At 34.8% G+C, this 19,870-nt stretch overlaps 2 protein-coding genes and 1 long non-coding RNA gene across 7 annotated transcripts; 1 reads left to right on the forward strand and 2 right to left on the reverse strand.

Moving 5' to 3' along the window:
• The first annotated feature begins 1,566 nt into the window (after positions 1–1,566).
• Positions 1,567–9,708, forward strand: LOC136205868 (uncharacterized). 2 transcript variants are annotated; one of them, XR_010676114.1, is made up of 3 exons: positions 1,567–1,782; positions 7,868–8,026; positions 8,097–9,708. It is a non-coding gene; the product is annotated as an uncharacterized lncRNA (long non-coding RNA). The 2 variants fall into 2 exon arrangements; XR_010676113.1 differs by lacking the exon at positions 7,868–8,026.
• Positions 1,953–7,775, reverse strand: LOC136205867 (uncharacterized). Of its 3 annotated transcripts, none has more exons than XR_010676112.1 (3): positions 5,888–7,775; positions 3,846–5,284; positions 1,953–3,757 (listed from the first exon to the last, which is right to left on the reverse strand). XR_010676112.1 is itself a non-coding variant. In XM_065996700.1 (3 exons), the coding sequence occupies exons 1-3, from the start codon at positions 6,924–6,926 to the stop codon at positions 4,424–4,426; spliced, it is 1,230 nt and encodes a 409-aa protein (XP_065852772.1). In that variant the 5' UTR covers positions 6,927–7,775; the 3' UTR covers positions 1,955–4,423. The 3 variants fall into 3 exon arrangements, 2 of the variants coding, with proteins under 2 accessions (XP_065852771.1, XP_065852772.1); XM_065996700.1 differs by having other exon boundaries at positions 1,955–4,474; positions 5,145–5,284; XM_065996699.1 differs by having other exon boundaries at positions 1,953–5,284.
• Positions 9,709–12,034: 2,326 nt separating the features above from the next.
• On the reverse strand, positions 12,035–19,639 carry LOC136205866 (protein NARROW LEAF 1-like). Of its 2 annotated transcripts, none has more exons than XM_065996698.1 (6): positions 19,417–19,639; positions 18,113–18,619; positions 17,648–17,791; positions 16,351–16,591; positions 13,539–14,039; positions 12,035–12,814 (listed from the first exon to the last, which is right to left on the reverse strand). In XM_065996698.1, exons 2-6 carry the CDS (start codon positions 18,605–18,607, stop codon positions 12,414–12,416), a joined length of 1,782 nt encoding a protein of 593 aa, XP_065852770.1. In that variant the 5' UTR covers positions 18,608–18,619; positions 19,417–19,639; the 3' UTR covers positions 12,035–12,413. The 2 variants fall into 2 exon arrangements, with proteins under 2 accessions (XP_065852770.1, XP_065852769.1); XM_065996697.1 differs by having other exon boundaries at positions 12,035–12,820.
• Between the last annotated feature and the right edge of the window lie 231 nt (positions 19,640–19,870).

Consider the following 19,870-nt stretch of genomic DNA (forward strand, 5'->3'; position numbering starts at 1 on the left):
TTATTTGCTATATATGCACATTTAACAAATATTGTTTCAATTGAATAATTATATAGATAACAAATATTATTTTTATTAATTAATAACTTTTATTCCATTAATAGTTTTATTCAACTAATAATTTTTTTTTGATAGAAATTGGGACGAGACAGAACAAGGACGGGTGAGCACCCATGGCCCATGAACCGTCAAACCCGCAATTTATTCAATTAATAATTATTCAATCAATTATTTTGTTAATAAATTATATTTGTTCTACGTTGTAAATTCTCAAAACACGAAAATATAAACTCTCAAATCTCGAGCTCAAATACTTATCATTCTCAAAATTCTCTTATTCGACCTATTTCACGTAATTTTCAATATAATCCTCATGTTATATTCTCCGATTAAAATTACGATAAAAAAATTTATATTATGCTTTTAATTTTTTTAATCCAATTAGTAATAATTCATTATCAATTTTATTATTATTACAAAATAGGTTAATTGATTAAAAGTAAAGAAAATAATATAATATATGACGTGTGTTACCCATTAAACATGGTGATTATGACTAATCATTAGAAATGATTTTTTGAAAAGTTATTTTGATGAAAAAGTTGTTAGAAATAGGTGAGGTGGAATGATCGGAAGGGTGTGTTACTCCAAATGATCTCAATTGGCTTAGGCTTATCACCATTCTGACCTGGCTGATCATTTTCACCAACAACAAGAAAATCAGTAAATAAACATATCCATTTCTCATCATTATATTCTAAAGCATAAGCCATTATGGTTCCTGTAGTCAAGCCAGAGCCTTCCTATCATACTGTTAATTGGAGATTGCAAGTTTATAATATGGACATTACTATTCTCTAGGGACGAAGACAAGAAGGATCACGGTAGGTCGGTCGATCCTCCTGAAAACCTCACAGTAGGGGTGCTTCGCCCCTGGTTCTCATAGAAACCGCCATGGCTGCCCCCCCCCCCCCCCCCCCACAGCCATGGCGATGAAGAAGATGGAAAATGGAACTGTAATTTTAATTTTTTTTAGCTTAATATCCAAATCCCCTTCAATTTATCCAAAAAGCTTGATTGGCTTTCTAAACTTACATGGTGTCTCGTTAGCCCTTTCAACTTGCTTAAAATAACCTATTGGCCACCTAGATTTGTTCAAAGTGACATACTGGCTCCCTGAACTTGCTTATATTGATCCATTTGTCTCATAAACTTGTTTAAAGTAATATATGTTGCAATTTGTGTAAATCAGTATAAAAGTTCAAAACTTACAAAATAAAGGCATGATTCGTGATTTTAAGCCTTTAAAACAAATTAAATTTCTGTTTTGTATATTTTTATGACGTTTTTATAGATTTATGAGCTTAATCATAACAATTTAAGCAAATTTAAAGGGCTAATGAGACACCATATAAGTTCAGGGGGCAATCAAACCGTTTACACAAGTTCAAGGGTGAATTGATGTATTAAGCCTTTTTTTAGGGTTATATTAAAAACGACGTCGTTTAGGTTATTAGAGGGTGTTTTAATTTTTTGGGGGAATTACTTATTTTTCCCTCCATTTAATTAAAAGATCTTTGCAGCAAATATAATTTGCAAACCAGAAAACGATTTCTTACCCAAAAAAAACCAGAAAACGATTTGCTGCTCTGTGCGAGAGGGAGAGGGAGAACGCGGAAATCGATTTGCTGCCGCTGCCGACCGTCACAGCCGGTGAGGGGAATTCCGCTGTCATCGCTGCCGGCGGTTGGGGAAGAGACAGAAGAAGAGAGAGACAGAGAGGTAAGTTTTTAATTTAAGGTTTTGATTTTAGAGTTTTTATTTTAAGGATGTTGATTAAATTGAATTGATGATATTTAGGGGTTTTGATTTTAAGGTTTATTGAATTGATTTTAGGGTAAATCTTTAATTTACGGTTTTTAATTATTTAACGATTTTAGGGATTTTAGTTTTAGGGATTTTGATTAAATTGGTGAATTGAATTGAATTGGTGATATTTAGGGATTTTTAGAGATTTTAATTTTAGGGATTTTAATTAAATTGGATTGTAATTTGATTGCCATTGTGATAAATAATAGATTGATATTCCACATAATTTGCACATGAATAATTGACTGTAATTTTTTATTATGAATTTTGAATGAAGTTTGAACTTTAAAACGACAGACTTCCTAAGGATTTTGATGAAATTCCACCAGAAAATTGGATCGAATCATGGACATATACATGATGTTTAAAGGATGAATATTGAATTTCAATAAATACATAAATATGAATGGTGATCCATGATTCTGTAAACATAAAATAAGATCATTACTTTAGTTTCAATATGTGCCAATTAAATCTGTGTACCATTTCTCAAAGACAGTGAAGGGTAAATTACATCCATGGCCACTGAACTTTACCATGTATGGCCACTAAATTTCAGAACGTAATATAGAAGACGTTCAACTTTTTTTTTTTTTGAAATCAAAGAAACTTTTATCATTCAATATCAGCACTTAAGTCATTACAAATGAACTGGGGGGATTATGTTTCCATATCCCATGATCAGACACAGAACTAGACGCTCTTGCAAGCATATGAGCAATCTTATTCGCTGACCTTCTAATGAAAGAAACAGATAAAATATTTAGCTCGCAAATCAAAGCTTTACAATCATCAACAATAATGCCAAAAGGGGAAACTAGTTCTGTAGTTCCAGAAATTGCAAGAATCTAGAGCTGAGAATCCATTTCCAGATGAACATTAGTAAAACCTTCCGTCTTTAACCAACTAAGAGCTTCACGACAACTCATTCCTTCAGCCAATAGTGGGTCCTGACAGTTATTGATCATACCATTGCCAGCAGCTATGAAGCACCCCTCATGATTCCTTAACACAAAACCAAAACCAGCATGACATGTATCCTGGAATAGTGCAGCGTCAACATTGAGCTTCAAACTATCTTGTGCCGGGCACAACCACTTCGAACTAACTGCTTCTCCACCAGACGCTGCAATCAGTGTTTGGGCCTGCTGCCAACTGTTCAGAAACACTGTTGCATTACTATAAGAAATAGCAGGAGGCTGTCGATTCTCTTCCCACACCAGCCTATTTCTATCATTCCAAATTGCCCAGCATAACGTAGCAGCAATCTCAACAGATATATTATCATGGTAGTTTATAATGAAAGCCCAAAAATCACAGAAACTACTAACCCGAGAGCTCAGATCTCCTACCTTAGACAGTATCTAAACCTGTCTTGCTTCCGGACAGGTGACTAACGCATGTAGGATAGTTTCATCATGGATATTGCATCGTGGGCAAAGCGTAGGGATATTGATTCGTTTCTTTACTAGCTCGGATCTTGTTGGCAAACACTGAGTGCTTGCTCTCCACAACAGATGTCGAACTTTAGGAGGGACTTTAATCCTCCAAATGTTGTTCAGTACCCTATCCATCACAACCTCTTGACTATTAACACTATTATTTTGCAGGAAGCTATAGCCACTTTTAACTGAATAGGCCCCATTTCGTTCTAACCTCCACCACCATCGATCCCTTGTCTCTCTCTGACTAAGAGTGGTCTTAGAAATAAGTAATCTATCCCTTACGGAGAATAGATTTTGCAAAATCGAATGATCCCACTCGCCATTCCTATCAGATCGCAACATAGCCACTGTAATCGATTCATCACCAGGTGGTGCAATACTATCAACATATGGATTGACTTCATCAGGTAGCCAAGGATCAGTCCATACATTCACCTCCTCCCCTGAACCGGTAAGAATACAAATTTGTGATTTCAACAGTGGAAGACCAGCAAGGATACTACGCCAAATATAACTTGGATTAGCTCTTACCTTAGCTTCGAGAATTGAAGAATGTGGGAAGTAACGAGCCTTAAAAACTTTAGCTACCAGGGAGGATGGTCTTACCAACAAACGCCAGGCCTGCTTTGCTAAGAGTGCAATGTTGAATCTGTGGAAATTTTTAAAGCCCAGGCCACCTTGATTTTTAGGCTCACAAAGCTTCTCCCAAGACTTCCAATGAATCTTTTTCCCATTACATTCGTCTGACCCCCACCAGAACGAATTAAGCAATTTTTCCAGATCTACACATAGTGTATTTGGAACAAGAAACATACTCATAACATAGGAAGGAAGTGACTGTAACTGACTTGATAAGAACTTCCTTCCCGGCCTTTGATAAAAACCTGACTTTCCAGCTGTTGATTCGTTTTCTGATCATAATCTCCAAGTATTCGAACACTTCCCTTTTGTTTCTACCTATTAGCGATGGTAGACCAAGGTATTTGCCCGGATTAGAAACAACACTCATGCCCAGACAGGCACCAATAAGTGAGCAAGTCTCTGTCGATACATTCTTGCTGAAATGGAGGGAAGATTTAGAAAAATTTATTTTCTGCCCCGAAGCTTGCTCATAATGTTGAAGACATTGTTTGATTGCATTGCATTCCTCCAAGTTTGCCCTGAAAAACAAGTAACTATCGTCAGCAAAAAACAAGTGAGTAATTGCTGGAGCCTGTGCTGCAACCGCACATCCATGAATGCTACCCCTTGCTTCCAGAGCAGATAATGAAGCAGATAGCCCTTCAGCACAGATTAAGAACAGATATGTGAAATTGGATCTCCTTGTCTTAGACCTCTCTGTGGAATAATAGGACCAACTTCATGAGATCCATTGATGATATTGTACTTTGCTTTAGAAACACATTGCATCATCAACTGGATCCATTGTGGGGCAAAACCCAATTTTAACATAATTTCCTCAAGAAATTTCCATTCCACTCTATCATAAGCCTTAGCCATATCTAATTTTAACGAAGCATAACCTGTTTTTCCTTGTGTTTTCCTATTAAGGTAGTGATTTACCTCAAAAGCGAGCATCACATTGTCAGATATCATCCTTTCTGGGATAAAGGCACTCTGTTGTTCTGAAATGATTCTAGGAAGTACCAGTTTAAGCCTATTTGCCAGAACTTTCGAAAGAATTTTGTAAATCACGTTACATAAAGCAATGGGACGCAGATCATACACATATTCAGGATTGGATTTTTTTGGAATTAGTACCAGCGTTGTTTCATTAATTTCAGCAGGGAATATACCAGTATTAAGCCAATGAAGACACGAAGCAGTTACCTTTGGACCAACAACACCCCAGAATTTTTGGTAGAAGCCTGGGTTGAAACCATCCGGCCCAGGACTCTTGTCCGGGTGCATAGAAAAAATCGCAGCTTTAACCTCCTCCGGGACAAACGGCCTTAATAACTCATCATTATCTGCGACATTTAACTTACAGGAAATATTAGCTAAAATAGGATCAGTCACACACGGGCTGGCTGCAAAGATATCATTATAATAGTTTGGGTAAATAATTTATTAGTCCCTTAGTTTTTACCTAACACATTGTTTAGTCCCCCTATTTTGAAAAACACATTATAAGGTCCCTAGCTTTTGCTAATATTAACCCTTTGGTCCTTTTATCTAGTTTTTTTAGACTTGTAATCGTTATATTTTAGCATAAACAGCTAGATATAAAATAACAGAGTAGCATAGTCAACTTGTATTGTAGTGTGGTTGTCCTAAAAGCTAAGATATGTTCGGTTAAAATTCTAAAAAAATAGATAAAAGGACCACAAGGTTAATATTGGCAAAAAATATGGACCTTAAAATGTGTTTTTCAAAATAGGGGGACTAAACAGTGTGTTAGGTAAAAACTAAGGGACTAATAAATTATTTACCCTAATAGTTTAGTAGAATCTGATCCAGTCCTCCCTCCCAATCACGCCAATCCCCATCTGACCCCTTTAATCTAGTAAGAACATTCTTCTTTCTACGCGCAGTTGCAGCTTTATGAAAGAATTTCGAATTTTGGTCCCCACCTTTAAGCCACAGTTGTTTAGCTCGCTGACCCCAGTAACTGTCCTTTTGAATCAACAGTGTTTCTAGTTCACTCTTTGCTGATTTGTAAGCCTGAACCGAATCGACATCATTTCTTCGCTTAGTTCTGCGGATCTGCACTTTACACTCTTCAATTTTCTGTTTGAATTGGTTCCTAAGTTCATCACCCCACCGTAACAGAGAGGAGCCACACTGCTTTAACCGATCCGGAAGTGGTAAATCTATATCTCCCTGCCAGCCACCAGTAACCCTATCTCTGCAATCAGCCTCATACAACCAGGCGTTTTCAAACCTGAAACAATGTCTTTTGTACATACTATTCTGCTTTGGAGCAAGAAAGAGAGCTGAGTGATCAGAGCATATAACTTCTTCATTGAACAACTTTGCCTCAGGGAAACGATCGTGCCATGCTGTATTAGCCATGGCTCTATCGATTCTCTCTTCAATTAGATTACCTGACTCTCTACCTCTTTCCCATGTAAATGGATAACCCAACAATTTAATGTCAGAGAGACCACATACCTCAATAGCTGCGTTGAAACCTCGCATTAGGGCAGGATTTTGTCTGACCCCACCAGATTTCTCAGCCTGTGACCGAATGTCATTAAAGTCCCCAATAACAACCCATAGGAGATATGAGAGTGTTGATAAATTATGCAATAACTCCCAGGAATCTTTTCTACGAGACCGTTCCGGATAACCATAATATCCAGTAAGACGCCACGGTGCCTGACCATGTAGAGTAATGACAACATCAATAAAATTCCTTGAGAAACGGAGCAATTGAACCGAATTTTTTTGATTCCAGAAGAGAGCAAGACCCCCACCAAAATTAACAGGATCCACAAAAAAGACACCATCAAAACCTAACTTCTTCTTTATATCCTCCACTTTCGCACGACTACATTTAACTTCACTTAGAAACACAAACTCGGGCTTTGTTTTGGACACTAGGTCCTTCAGCATTCGAACTGTTCGAGGATTGCCTGCCCCTCGACAGTTCCAACTTAAAGTACTCATAGCCCCGAGCGGGCCTGACCACCAGGACCCGCCTCTTGATTACTGTTAACCTGTATAAATACTCTATTACCGCTTGATGGCCTCAACTGCACATAAGAGTCCTCCTGCATATCAATGTTCAAATCTTTTGGATTATCTTGTCTCCTTTTGGACTCAGAAACAGAAATTTCCTCTAATTTCCTCTGGACTTGTAATTTAACAAAGGGCAGCAACAATTATTTAGTTTATGGCATGGAAAATCGGCAGTCAGAAAACGGAAGAGGACGACCGCTGATTAAGGAAGAGGCTATATAAGGGAGGAAATTGACTTATATATACATTAAATTTTGTTCCTCATTTATTATATTAAATTTTTTAATTTGATATAAAAAATAGGGCAAAGTTCAAATAAAACCCATGTGGTTTCACTAATTTTCAGATAAAGGACTGTGGTTTACTTTTTGTCAAAACAAGGATTGAGGTTTCAAACTTGGATTAATGCTATTAAAACCATCTTTAACGACCTGAAAATGAAAATTTTCAAGAATTAAAGTTGTTCAATGTCATATTTTCTATGGAACTACATTTTCGATTTTCGAAAATCATCTTTTTTGGAACTTTCTCTCTCTTTACCAAACCAAACATCATCTAAACAATCTCAAAATAAAAAAGTTGAAGAATTAAAGTTGCTTAGAATATTAGTAGTTCTTAAAATATGTCATTTTTGAAATCGTCAAATGTGATTTTAATAGTATCAATCGAAAAAGTCCTTATTTTATTAAAGTTAAAAACCTCCATCATCGTTTTGACAAAAAGTAAACCACAGTTCTTTATCTGAAAATTAGTGAAACCACATGGGTTTTATTTGAACTTTACCCTAAAAAATATTACAGTAATAATTTTCATTAATATTTGTCTTTTCCAAAAAAAAAATTTGACCGATTCGATTTTGAAAACCATAGGTTAAACCCATTTGGATCACAAGCCGCCTCGTGTCAATCCTCCAATCTGTCCAAGCAGACATCCTTGAATTGGAAATTCGACATTTGACTGTTAACAGAGTTTAAGATCCCATCCCCCATTTTTCTCTACTTCCTTGTTCTTCCTCTTGCGTTTTCTCGGTAATTTACCAATTTCTACTAGATCCTCTTCATTACCTCTTAATCTGACACTGCTATTTACCCATTGTAGGTAAAAAGCCATGAATTGGATCCAGCGCAAGATCTATCTCTATAATGTCACTTTTGGTCTCTATATGTTGGATTGGTGGGAGCGTTGCCTTTTCAGTATCCTTTTTCATTTTATTTTGAAATTTCACTTGGGTTCTTAGAGATTTCGAGGAGAAAAACAAATGATACAGCTTTTCTCAGAGAAAATTATCCTGTTGTTTTGGTTTTCCCCTTTGCTTGCTGTTACTTGTTTTTATTTAGAGCATTTGAGTTCTTAAATTCTTACTGATATTTTGGTGGTCGTCTTGATGTGGTTTATTTTCTACAACGGGTCTCGATATGCAAGTGATTTCTGCAAGAGGTATCAGCTATACTTTGTCTTTTCAATTCACATAACAGATTTTTACTAGTTTGAATACTTTTTTGTTTGCAGTCTTAGGAGACATTTCATCTGATAGGTTATATGAATGGACCTAACATCCATCCATCCATCCATCGTTTTTAAGTAGAAAGATGTGAAATACAAGGTGTATTTTGCAGTTAGGGGGGTAGTTTGAGTTTGTAGGCAACCTTACCAATGTGTGCTTCAATTAGGAACATACTATAATATTTAGCAGACAATTTTAGAGAGGTCCGGATAGCCACAGTCAGCTGTCGGTAGGGTTGAAGCTTGAGAAACACCGTATCTCCCACCTGATATTCCCTGCCAGTTCTCTTTTTATCAGCTACATGCGGTTCTGGGAAGAGGCAAGGCAATCCTTTAAATAAGAGCTCATATCCTCTCTGGCACTGAGGAGTTCCTCAACAGAGGCAACCGGTGAAGTAACCATTGGAACCAATGGGAGGTGAGGGGCGATGCCAAATAAAGCCTGATAGATTGAGAGAACTGTGGTAGCTGGTGTTTCTCACTAATGAAACACATGCTTCTGAGGTAGTTCTCCATGCATTGATTCAACCTTTCTGTCTGTCTGTCTTTCCATCCGTTCGAGGATGATAAGCACTACTAAATTGCAGTTTAATGCCCAACAACTGCACGAGCTCCTTGATTAGTAGATGGAAAAAAAGGCCCATCTTTGTTTTACTTGGAAAGACATGTATAATTTCACATTGAGAGCTATCTCTACATGAGACTTGTTCTAGAATTTATAAGACAAGACACCAAAATATGGAGTATAAAACCATTGCCTGAGTTCTGCATGAAAAATATATTGATATTGACGGACTGCTAATGATGTGCCATTTTCTACATAATTTTCAGATATCTAGCACAGGAATAATTGATGGTACTTCAAGCGCTGTTTTAATTTTCAGATGATCAAGAAGATGTGATGATTGATGATCGAGAAGATGTGATGAATTATAGTTGTAACAAGGACTATTATTTAAAAAATTGGATTGGGCAAAAATTATGGTTAACCGTTGATTTTTGGTTAACCATTGAGAACAAGTTAAAAATCGTTAACTGAAAAACCAAAAACCGAAATTAGCGGTTAACCATTCATACGGTTAACCAACATGTTTGGACCGTTTTTGGTTCTATTGGTTAAAAAACAAATAGGTTCGGTTCAGTTAATTTTATTACGCTATGGACCGGTTAATCAAACCGTGTCCATCCCTACTAGGTTTATCTCCTTTATCACCACCATTACTCTTTTTCATGTATTAGGAAATGAACCTAATGCTATAAAACTTAATAAGGGTAAATAATAATAGTATTAATACAGGTCTCCAAACTCAACCCAATCAATTTTATTTATCACTTTCCTTTTGATTTCTCACATCAAGAATCTAATGCTAAACTATATAATTTTTTATATTTTTGAATCCACGTGCAAAATTTGGCTTAAATGTTGTTCGCTTGTCCTTTTTGGTGATTTTTATTACGAGAATCTAACAAAAAGAATTATATAAGAAACTAAATACAAAATTAGATGATTTTGATATTAATAAATTAAGTAATGCGAAATTAGATAATTTTGATGTTAATAAATTAAGTTTTGTAAGGGAAATTATAGGAGATATCAAGGGATTCCAGTCAAATAAACATCTGCAACGACGTAGTAACCAAAACTGCAACACTATTTAGTGTGAACTATTTTACAAATTCATAATTAAACTGTCCAATGAACTTGTTGATTTGAAACCTTATAGCGTTCATGTTCGTAAAAGCATCAAATGTGAAAAATGACCGATGTGGACTTAGAGGTGTTCAAAAACCATACCAAACCGAAAAAGGATCGAACTTAAGTTTTTCAGTTCGGTATTTCAATCTATTTGATTTCTGGTTTTTATTTCAATATTACCAAAATGACCAAAATATTAATATAGTCTTCTTAGTTTTTAAGTTTTTAATTTTTTTCAATTAGTCAATTCTTTATTAACTTTTCGGTTCCAGTTTTCCATATAAACACAAATGCCCTGTAGAAAATTACGTGTCACTTTAATTTTACAATTAACGCAGGTTACATTTTTGTGTTTTATCATAAAAATAATTCATTAGGTAATATTATCAAAAATAATCCACATTTTATTTTACCTATGCCAAATTTGACAGTTTTTTTTTTTAAAACCAAAAAATTTGACAGTAGATGCCATTTTTCTTTTATTTTTTAGATAATTGATTTGCGAAATTTTACAGTTCCATTTTCGTTTTTTTCGGTCTTTTCTTTTCTTTTCCATGCATATTCATTTTCTTTTCCATTTTTGTTTTTTTTTCTTTTTCTTTTCTATGTCTAGCTATTTATTTTGTGAAAATTACACAAGAACTCAGTTCTGGCTTAAAATAATTATTTTTTTCAGTTAATAGAATTTGATTACTTATACAATTATGAATTAAAAATTATTTTTCAAATTCATAATTCCATTGTCACTATCCAATCTCATCCCATTCTCATGGATTCCTTTATCTTTCTTGCTTTTCTATTCATATAATTTCTATTATCCTTCTCATACTTTTATTGTTAATCAAGGATTTCATTTATTTTTGCAAATTTAATACCTTAAAATTTGTAATTTCTGCTATGGTTTTTTTTCCTTCCATTGTTGAAATAGATTACTAAAAGATAAAATGACCATTGTTTTCACTTAAAAAGATAAATAAATCAATATTTTTCTAATATCAACAGTGGCGAATACGTGATAGACTCTTGAATATCAATATATTTATTTGACATTTTTATACACATACATACATGGTTTTGGATTGGCTTTTTAAAATAATTTCTCAAACAATTCTGAAAATAAGAAGAATTTAAGCAATAAAAATAATGTCAAAATCAGATTAACAAACAAAGGAGACCCAAAATAATAGGAAAAACTATCATCTTTGATATTAGACCTAAAATCTATTTATCTAATATCTATATTTCAATTAACCAAAAAAAAAATATCTATGTTTCAATTATGTGTTTTTTTTCTTTTGTCCGAGGAAGATGAAGTTACTCCTGTACTTGGTAGTTGCTATAATAATAAAATATAATTAGCCGATAATTTATCCTAAAAATTAAGGGATTTGTTGATTAAATAACATTTTCATAATAAAGTTATCATCTTTGATTTTTTGTGAATAAAATTTTGTGATTTGATTGTCTTGGATTTATTTTGAATGTTTGTGAGTTTTATATTGCTGATACAATTTGATTTCACGGTTCATGTTAACCGATCCCAAATCATTTCGAGACTAAGACTTTGTTGTTGTTGTTTGTTACTTTGATGTAAAATAGCCCTTAGTCTTTCTTTTATTACAGAGGACTTGGATTCAAATAAATATAATCTTTAATATTTAATTAAATCACGAACCGAAAAATCATAATTTATTTCCATTCTTCCTTAGTTCTCTCCCCTTAAATTTATTTTACCATTTCTTTTTTTTTTTTTTTTTGTTCCCTTTACAGTTTACACGATTCTTAGTTTACTGACCTTCAAAAACACAGTTCCGAAAAACAAAAACAAACACCCATAGAGTTTGCAAAGTTACCCATTTGATGTCTTGAGTACCTATAAATACTTGCTCCAACTTTTGGAGTGGTTATGGTACAATAATGACATTATAAATATATAGCCTAAACATTTTCTTCCTCTAGTACATGTTGTATATGACCCCCACAGCACATATGTAACCTGAACTTGTAACCATTGGGGGGAAAAACAAAAAGAATGATACTTCACCTAATTTAAAACTTAAAAGTTTGAACCTTGTTTTTTCAATTTAACACTTGATTATACTTACTTGCAACTTAAAAATTTGGAAGAACAAGGAGAGGTGACCTTGCAAGCTTATCTTTGAAAGGTGTTTTCTCCAAGCAACATTCCGTGATTTGGAATCTTCAACGCTAAAACTCTAATCCGACTGTTTTCTTCTCTTAGGTTCAGGTTCGCCCAATTGTAGCGACATGTACAACTCCTCGTCCGCGTCGTGATTCAATACCGCAAGGTTTTTTAATCCCATATTTCCGTCTCGGTTTCTATCATGAACTGGAGAACTCGAAGTGAAACGCGGAATAAACTGGTGTTCCACATTCGGAGCTGCTTCTGCTCCGTATTCTATATGGAACTCGTTGTGAATTGAAGGGGAAGTTGGTCCTTGCTGGAACTCTTCTTCAACTTTGACTTGCTCAATGTTTAAATTTAGAGGCTCAATGTGTTCTTGAATTCGATCTTTTGTTGGCACTCGGATAGGGGATGATGACTCCCCGACTGTAGAATCTAAGCCTGCTGCTGATACATTTCTTTGATCATGAACTGCAGCTACAATGAAAGAACACAGACATAAACAGACTTCTATCTTTCTAATTACAACAGTATGACACATCAATGACTAGCATTCACCAAGTTACACAAACAAATCAACTGCATAAGGTTCAGTTTACGACAGCTCCTACGTGTGCAATATTAGGTATAGTCATCAAATTCAAAGTATGCATGAGGACAGAACTAAGACCCCATGAAGTGTCATTCAACATTATCACTTTAGGGGTTAATGACACCTATTGTCCTCCAAGTTTCAACATTATTATAACAGAATGACCATAACTCGTTAGTTTGTAACACTGAAATCCGTTTACTTCTATTTGATTGCAGTTGTTTTGGCAAAAAAATACTAGCCGGGTTTGCGAAAGATGACCAGTGGTTGCCACATCATTTACACATTGAACTTTCACTCATCAACTCATCTAAGGAATTCTTTTTCTATTCAAATTTTGTTTTTTGAGAAGTTCATATGTACATGATGTGACACCCGCCTGTCACTTTCAGTGAGCTCAGTCAGTGTTTTCTAGTCAAAATGACCACACTTGTCATCCAAATACAAGCGAAAGGAGTTTAATGTTTCCAACAGTAGGAGGATCACAAGTGTTATTAACCCTCACTTTAGGTATCTTTCACCTGTCGAAGACGCAAACACCAAGGACTCAAAAAAATTAATGGAATGTGCTGAAGAACAAGTAACAGTAGGAACATAACAAACCTTGAAGCCCTTCATTGGTTGTAACAAGATCGAGTTCAAGGAGATCAAGTAGGCGACCGAGATCAACTCCACTAGTCCAGTTTTCTGGGGGGTGGCCAACTTTTAGCTTCAACCGACCTCGATTAGCTGTGCCACCCCAAATGATCCCAACTGGCTTAGGCTTATCACCATTCTGACCCGTCAACATAATGAGACTTCCACTATCACCTTCAAGATCAAATGGCTGCTCATTTTCACCAACAACAAGAAAATCAGTAAATAAACATATCCCTTTCTCATCATTATACTCCAAAGCATAGGCCATTATGGTTCCTGTAGTCAAGCCAGAGCTTCTTCCGACTTTGACAACCTGCCTTCCTATCAGACTGTTAATTGGAGATTGCAAGTCTATAATATGGACATTACCAATCTCCCCTACACCTTTCACAATTGTAGTTACATTACTCATGTCAAAATCCTCTGCAAAAGGAATGAAGGCCCCATCTGCACGCACAAATGTTTCTGCAAGAGAGCAATATCGTAATGGGCATATTGAGCGACAAAAAAGATAATTGTCCTGCAATATATCATACAAACAGACAATAAGTAGAAACAATATACAATGAGCCTTTATGACATATATATTATTACAGTTATGTGGGATGATGGGTATTATTCATAAGTATGAAAAAAGAAATAATGGTCGTGCAGCTTTGCTCATATGCTACGGTGACTTGTGACTTAACTAGGTAAAAACAGAGTTCTTGGTTCCCCATGTGAAAGAGGATGTATTCGTGTATTTCTTTTTTCATTAATAATTGTATCATAGTTTTTGTGCTTTATTGAGTTTGATCTATTCAGTGTTAAGTCCAAGCCAATAAATACTTTGTTCACTTCAAAAAAACCTACGGGATCCAATGATAATTCATCACCAAGAAAGAGATCCAACATAAGTAGGAACTTGATCGTAAGCAATTGGGACATTTATTTATCCAACTAATTATGCTTTAATACTTTCATGGACCACTTGGAATAGTATAGGTGAAGCAATGGAAATTTGTCATGTATCAAGCTAATGAAGTGTGATTCATGAACATTTCATGTACTAATGTTAATACCTCGCGCATAAATGTGAAAAACCCTGCCACATGTCATCATACAGTAATTTGGTGTAACAAGATATTTCCGGGAAGTTGCTAAAAACATGCACTAAATTACTATTACATAATTATTATTGCTCTTGTAGTATAAATCACCTTAAGAAGAATGATCTGTAAGTTTTGGAAACTGCAATGTGCTTGGTAGTCTAAGGCTCTACTTTGAAGATGAAACATAAGAGCACGACTATAAATTAGCACTTGATGATCTTACGAATTCGATTAGCGTAATCAAGTTCTCATTTAGTGTTCGCTAGGGATTACATAAAAATATAAACAATAGAAAAAAAAGGTAATGCTTCCAAACGTACTGATCCAGAAAGAACATTAATGTTTGGTTGCTGGGTCAAATTGACTAAGGAAGGTTAATGCAATTTGTCAGATATTAATATGAAGTGGACCTTGAACTATCAGCTTGAGCTTTTAGTTCAAATGGTTCCATGACATGGTATCAGAGCACCAAGTGGTCTAGGGATCAATTCCTAGCAGCGCTTTTAGTTCAATTGGTTCAGTTAATGGTCCACTTCATATTAATATCTGACATGAATGAAGTTTAAACTTTAAAAAGACAGACTTCCTAAGGATTTTGATGAAATTCCACCACAAAATTGGATCGAATCATGAACATATACATGAAGTTTAAAGGATGAATATTGAATTTCAATAAATACATAAATATGAATGGTGAACCATGATTCTGTAAACCTAAAACAGAATTGTCACTTTAGTTTCAATACGTGCCAACTAAATTTGTGTACCATTTATCAAAGACAATAAAGGGTAAAGTACACCCATGGCCACTCAACTTTATCCATTTTCACGGTATAACCACTAAATTTCAAAATGTAACATAAAAGTCACTCAACTTTACACTTTTTATGATCACTAAACTTCAATTAATGCCTCAAAATGACGGTAGACGGCCTCAAAATGGAAACATCCAAGAATTAAAGTTGTTTAGAACCACATTTACCATGTAATCACTTTTTTTATTTTTCAAAATCACCATTTCCGGAGCGCTCTCTCTCTCTACGAATTTACTTTCTCTCTCCTAACCAAACAACACTTAAATGACCCCAAAACAAAAAAGTTGAAGAATTAAAGTTGCTTAGAATATCATCAACTCTTGAAATTTTCTATTTTTAGGTCATCAACGGTCATTTTGCGGCCTTAATTGAAGTTTAGTGGGCATAATGTTAGTTTTTTTTTTTAAGGAAATGGCCATAATGTTAGTAAGTGTAAAGTTGAGTGATTTTGAAGTTAAGTGGCCATAATGTTAGTTTAGGTAAAGTTCAATGGCCATGGGTGCAATTTACCCGGGCAATAAAACCAGCCTTTGTTTGAAACATTTAATGATAGTGTTTTTTAAGTACTAATAGAGTACAAAATTATAACCAACAAAAAATCCCCAATCGTTTCTAACAAAAATCCTTATGACTTGTCAATTTGTCATAGCTTATCAAACCTCATTCTTCATGATTAATAGATTTATATGATAAAGACTATATCTAGACTGTTTATTTAAACTGTTCATAACTCATTTGATTGGAATGTTCCCTATTATTTCATATTCTTTACAGAACTACATGTTCTTAGGATTCTCTACATGCATATGAATAAGCCTTCTGATCTCATAATCCAAAATGCATGTAATCCCACATGTGAAGTTATTTTACCTGGGTTTGATCCGGCAAAGATACCATACCAAAGCTCATCTGTAATAAATGAGGTTGCTCTCTCCACAGCACCCAAATAAACTCCAGGACCAAGGCTGGGTGGTAAAGGATGAAACATTTTTTGGCTTGGATAATCCAAATCCACCGCAACATGCCGATTTGTGAGGAAGCCGACTTGTCTGTTCCCTGTTCTGCTTTTCACAATAGCACCCAACGTTCCATATTTCTCCTGGTTAGCAACCTAAAAAAAATAAAGTGAAGATAGTTAGAATTTTTAACTACATGCTAAGAAATAAAGTATAATAAACAAATGTCATCAATAAAATTAAAAAGCTCAGAGGATAACCAAACAAAATGACCAAAAATTTTATTCCTTTTCAATAAAAAATTCTAACATAAAACTATGTTGAGCACAAAAAATTTAAGAGAACTCCTCCGTAATGTGAGTGTTTTCATTTTATAGAATTATGAAAATGACATCCATGGATCAAGAGGTCTCATTCATAATCTTAATATCTGATATCGTCACAACTTCTTAAGATCTATTCAATATTTCCATACAAATCGTGTTTATCTTGTATGGTAATTCAAATTCAGTTTCAATAACCCAGTCAACACCATATCTTCCACCAATGTTACTGGATGCTCTGTTGCATTCAACACATGAGCCACTTTTCTAGTTTATACATCATTATGGGTAGATAAGAAAAAAATTCAAGCCATAACAATTTTGGCCATTCTACTCTTCATTTCCCTCCATGCCCTCAAGGAGTCAAACGATTGAAATGCTTAAACAAATGTTTGCTTCAAGCTTTCTGCAGATATAAAAAAGATAACCTTTTAGATCCCCTTCTGTTTTAAAAAATATAAAGGCAAGGCATAATCCCATGAATCAAAGCCCCAAATTTAGCACCAAAACGACTACATCAACGTAAAGTCTACTGCCACAAAACATTCATATGACATTCTTATCAGATAAACATTTCAAGCTCTTAACACGTCAATAAATAGTTGTTTGTTCATACTACCCTCTATTGACCAAACGAAGTTTCTATCCACCAACTACATTGCAGTTGGAAAACTTATTGTACTTAACTACTAGCAGCAGTAAAAATCAACAGGGGACTTATTTCAGAAAGTTACCATCCACCTGAGGACCCTACCTTCCATGCATTTGATAAGTCAACCTGAACTGCATTTTTCTCAATATTGCCTTTTTTTGGGTATAAATCAGTAGCATTCATATCCTTCTAATGAGCACGCAAAACAGGAATATCATACACAGGAAGTAAAATACCTGGGAACCAGAACCAATACATGGATCACTTCCTCCTAACCCATCTACAAGCTCGGTGTAAAACTGTTCCTTTGGAGTTGGTGCAGGTGCTCCATAATATGAGAATTCAACAACATCTACATCACACCATACACCCCCTGGCCCCTGCCTCATACAATTAAAAGGCATTTCAACTTCTCAGAAAAGAAATAAATAAACAAATAACAATTATGGCAGTCATGCATCAAACTATTAACTATTGTCATGTTTTTTTAACATGCTATATGTTCTTATCCAACATTGAGTTTCAATTCAAGTGATAATTAAGGGTTATCAAAATGATAATATTATCAAACCAGTAATTTACAATATAAAAATGACCACCCCTCACCCAAGAAGCCCCTTGTACAAAGTAAAAAATAAATTACTGTAAAAAAATAGAAATATAAGAACATGATTATATCTAGAGGTATAGAATTTAAAAACCTCAAGTGCAGCAGGTAAGCACTCAACATGGTTGAGCCATTGCCTATGAACTTTTCGGGCAACAAAGACAAGAATAGCTGGAATATCTGTTAAGACACCTCGTCGAATCCTAAAGCCAATGGCAGTGCCAAGACTAAACCGACGCAAGATTTTGCTATGAAATGCCCTAATAGTCATTAGTTCAAGCAAGGTGGTGGCCTGCTGTCCTGATGGCAACCTCCCAAGAGTTTCAGGCAACACCCCCTTCTGAAGGTTTCCAAAATAGTTTGCTCTATCTTCTGCCGTAACATTTAATCGACTCGGAGTCGGCCAAGAGAAATAGGCAGCATTACTTTCAGAATGTTGACCACCAGATGCAAATTGTTGAAGTGATGACGGACTTGACCAAGGAAGATTACGATGATTGCAACAGTTCCTTTCCAAATCTAATGCTGATTCCTCAGATTGTGCTGATCCGGAGTGATGCAATCTTAAATCCAATTTGTTCCTGTCCATCTTTCAGCTCCCCTATACACACAATTCGCAGCTTCTTAAAACCAATGGAACATATTCGTGCTAAGAATATGAGAGTAAGTTGGATGACAAAGTAATAGCTGATTATATAAATAGAAAACCAACCCATTAACAAATAATACCAAACAAATAATTAGAACTGTTAAATGAAATCTGGGCCAGAAAGTATGCCAGAAACAGAAATCGGACATGTTCAAAGAACTAGTGGCTGTTGATAGGTTGATTTCCCCTATTTGGTGCTGCAGCACATTCAATTATATCCAAATTGGAAACCATAGAAGGTAAAGAAAAAATAAGGACCAAAAACTTATAATATAGTTCAATTGTTCACCTTACCTTTTCAAAATGAAGCCAAACTTCTATAAGCAACAAGAAGTTAATAGCTATCAAAGTGAAATACAAAATCTGATCATACGTTCATCTCTAACATATCCAAATTCAAAAAGAGAATAAGATTCTTAACAGCTTAGTAGAAGAACATTAACCAAAAAAGAAAGAAAGAGGACTTGAAATAGGAAATATAGACAAAGATAAGAGGATTTAAAACACCTTTTTCTGTGCCAAAACCAACAACATATACATGAAGAACAAAAACCCTATATCCATTATCCACAATATCATCCAGAAGTCAAAAACAAAAAAAATGGATACAATATTGGTCAGAGCAAAGCTGTAGGAAATGAGTAAATTAAAGTACTGGAAGAAAATTGATGAAACAGACGAATAAAGGAGAAGAAAAGGGAAGATAGAAAAGAGAGCAGTGGAGGAAGATGAAGTGAAGACATACATACCGATCAAAATTGATAGAGCTGAGATGGAGAAGTTGAAGATAGCCCCTTTGAAGACGTTCATGCCCTAGAAATGAAAATGCTCGTCGATGAGAGTAAATGCTAGAAATCGGTATGTGTATGGGTGAAGTGATAGACAGGGAAGAAGCAAGCCATACTGGTTTTGGAGAGAGAAACTCAAAGTTCTATGGAAAGAGAGAAGGAAAATCTTGTTATTATAATTTAATTGATTAATTAATTGCTAAAATATTTGGACAGACAAACAGAAAGACAGATCAATATCCTATAGTATCAACTAATATTATTTTTAATTATTTTTTATTAAAAAACATCATTTTTAATATATAATTATTATTACCAATTAAGGCTAGCTTGAGTGCTTTTAAGGGCTTATAGATCTCGAATTCGAACCTTAATATATTTCCAAAACTTTAATTAGGAGAGAATCCATCTAAAT

The sequence above is a fragment of the Euphorbia lathyris genome, chromosome 9 (assembly GCF_963576675.1).
Source record: "Euphorbia lathyris chromosome 9, ddEupLath1.1, whole genome shotgun sequence".
Lineage (NCBI taxonomy): Eukaryota > Viridiplantae > Streptophyta > Magnoliopsida > Malpighiales > Euphorbiaceae > Euphorbia > Euphorbia lathyris.

Excerpts from the sequence above, each read along its gene's own strand:
- LOC136205867 (XM_065996699.1), bottom strand. The coding sequence starts at position 6,926 with ATGAGTACTTTAAGTTGGAACTGTCGAGGGGCAGGCAATCCTCGAACA. Across the intron at positions 5,285-5,887 it reads TAAACAACTGTGGCTTAAAG|ATAATGATGAGTTATTAAGG; the intron begins GTGGGGACCAAA and ends TAAATGTCGCAG.
- LOC136205866 (XM_065996697.1), bottom strand. The coding sequence starts at position 18,607 with ATGGACAGGAACAAATTGGATTTAAGATTGCATCACTCCGGATCAGCA. Across the intron at positions 16,592-17,647 it reads GTATTGGTTCTGGTTCCCAG|GTTGCTAACCAGGAGAAATA; the intron begins GTATTTTACTTC and ends TATTTTTTTTAG. Across the intron at positions 14,040-16,350 it reads CTTTGCCGGATCAAACCCAG|AAACATTTGTGCGTGCAGAT; the intron begins GTAAAATAACTT and ends GCTCTCTTGCAG.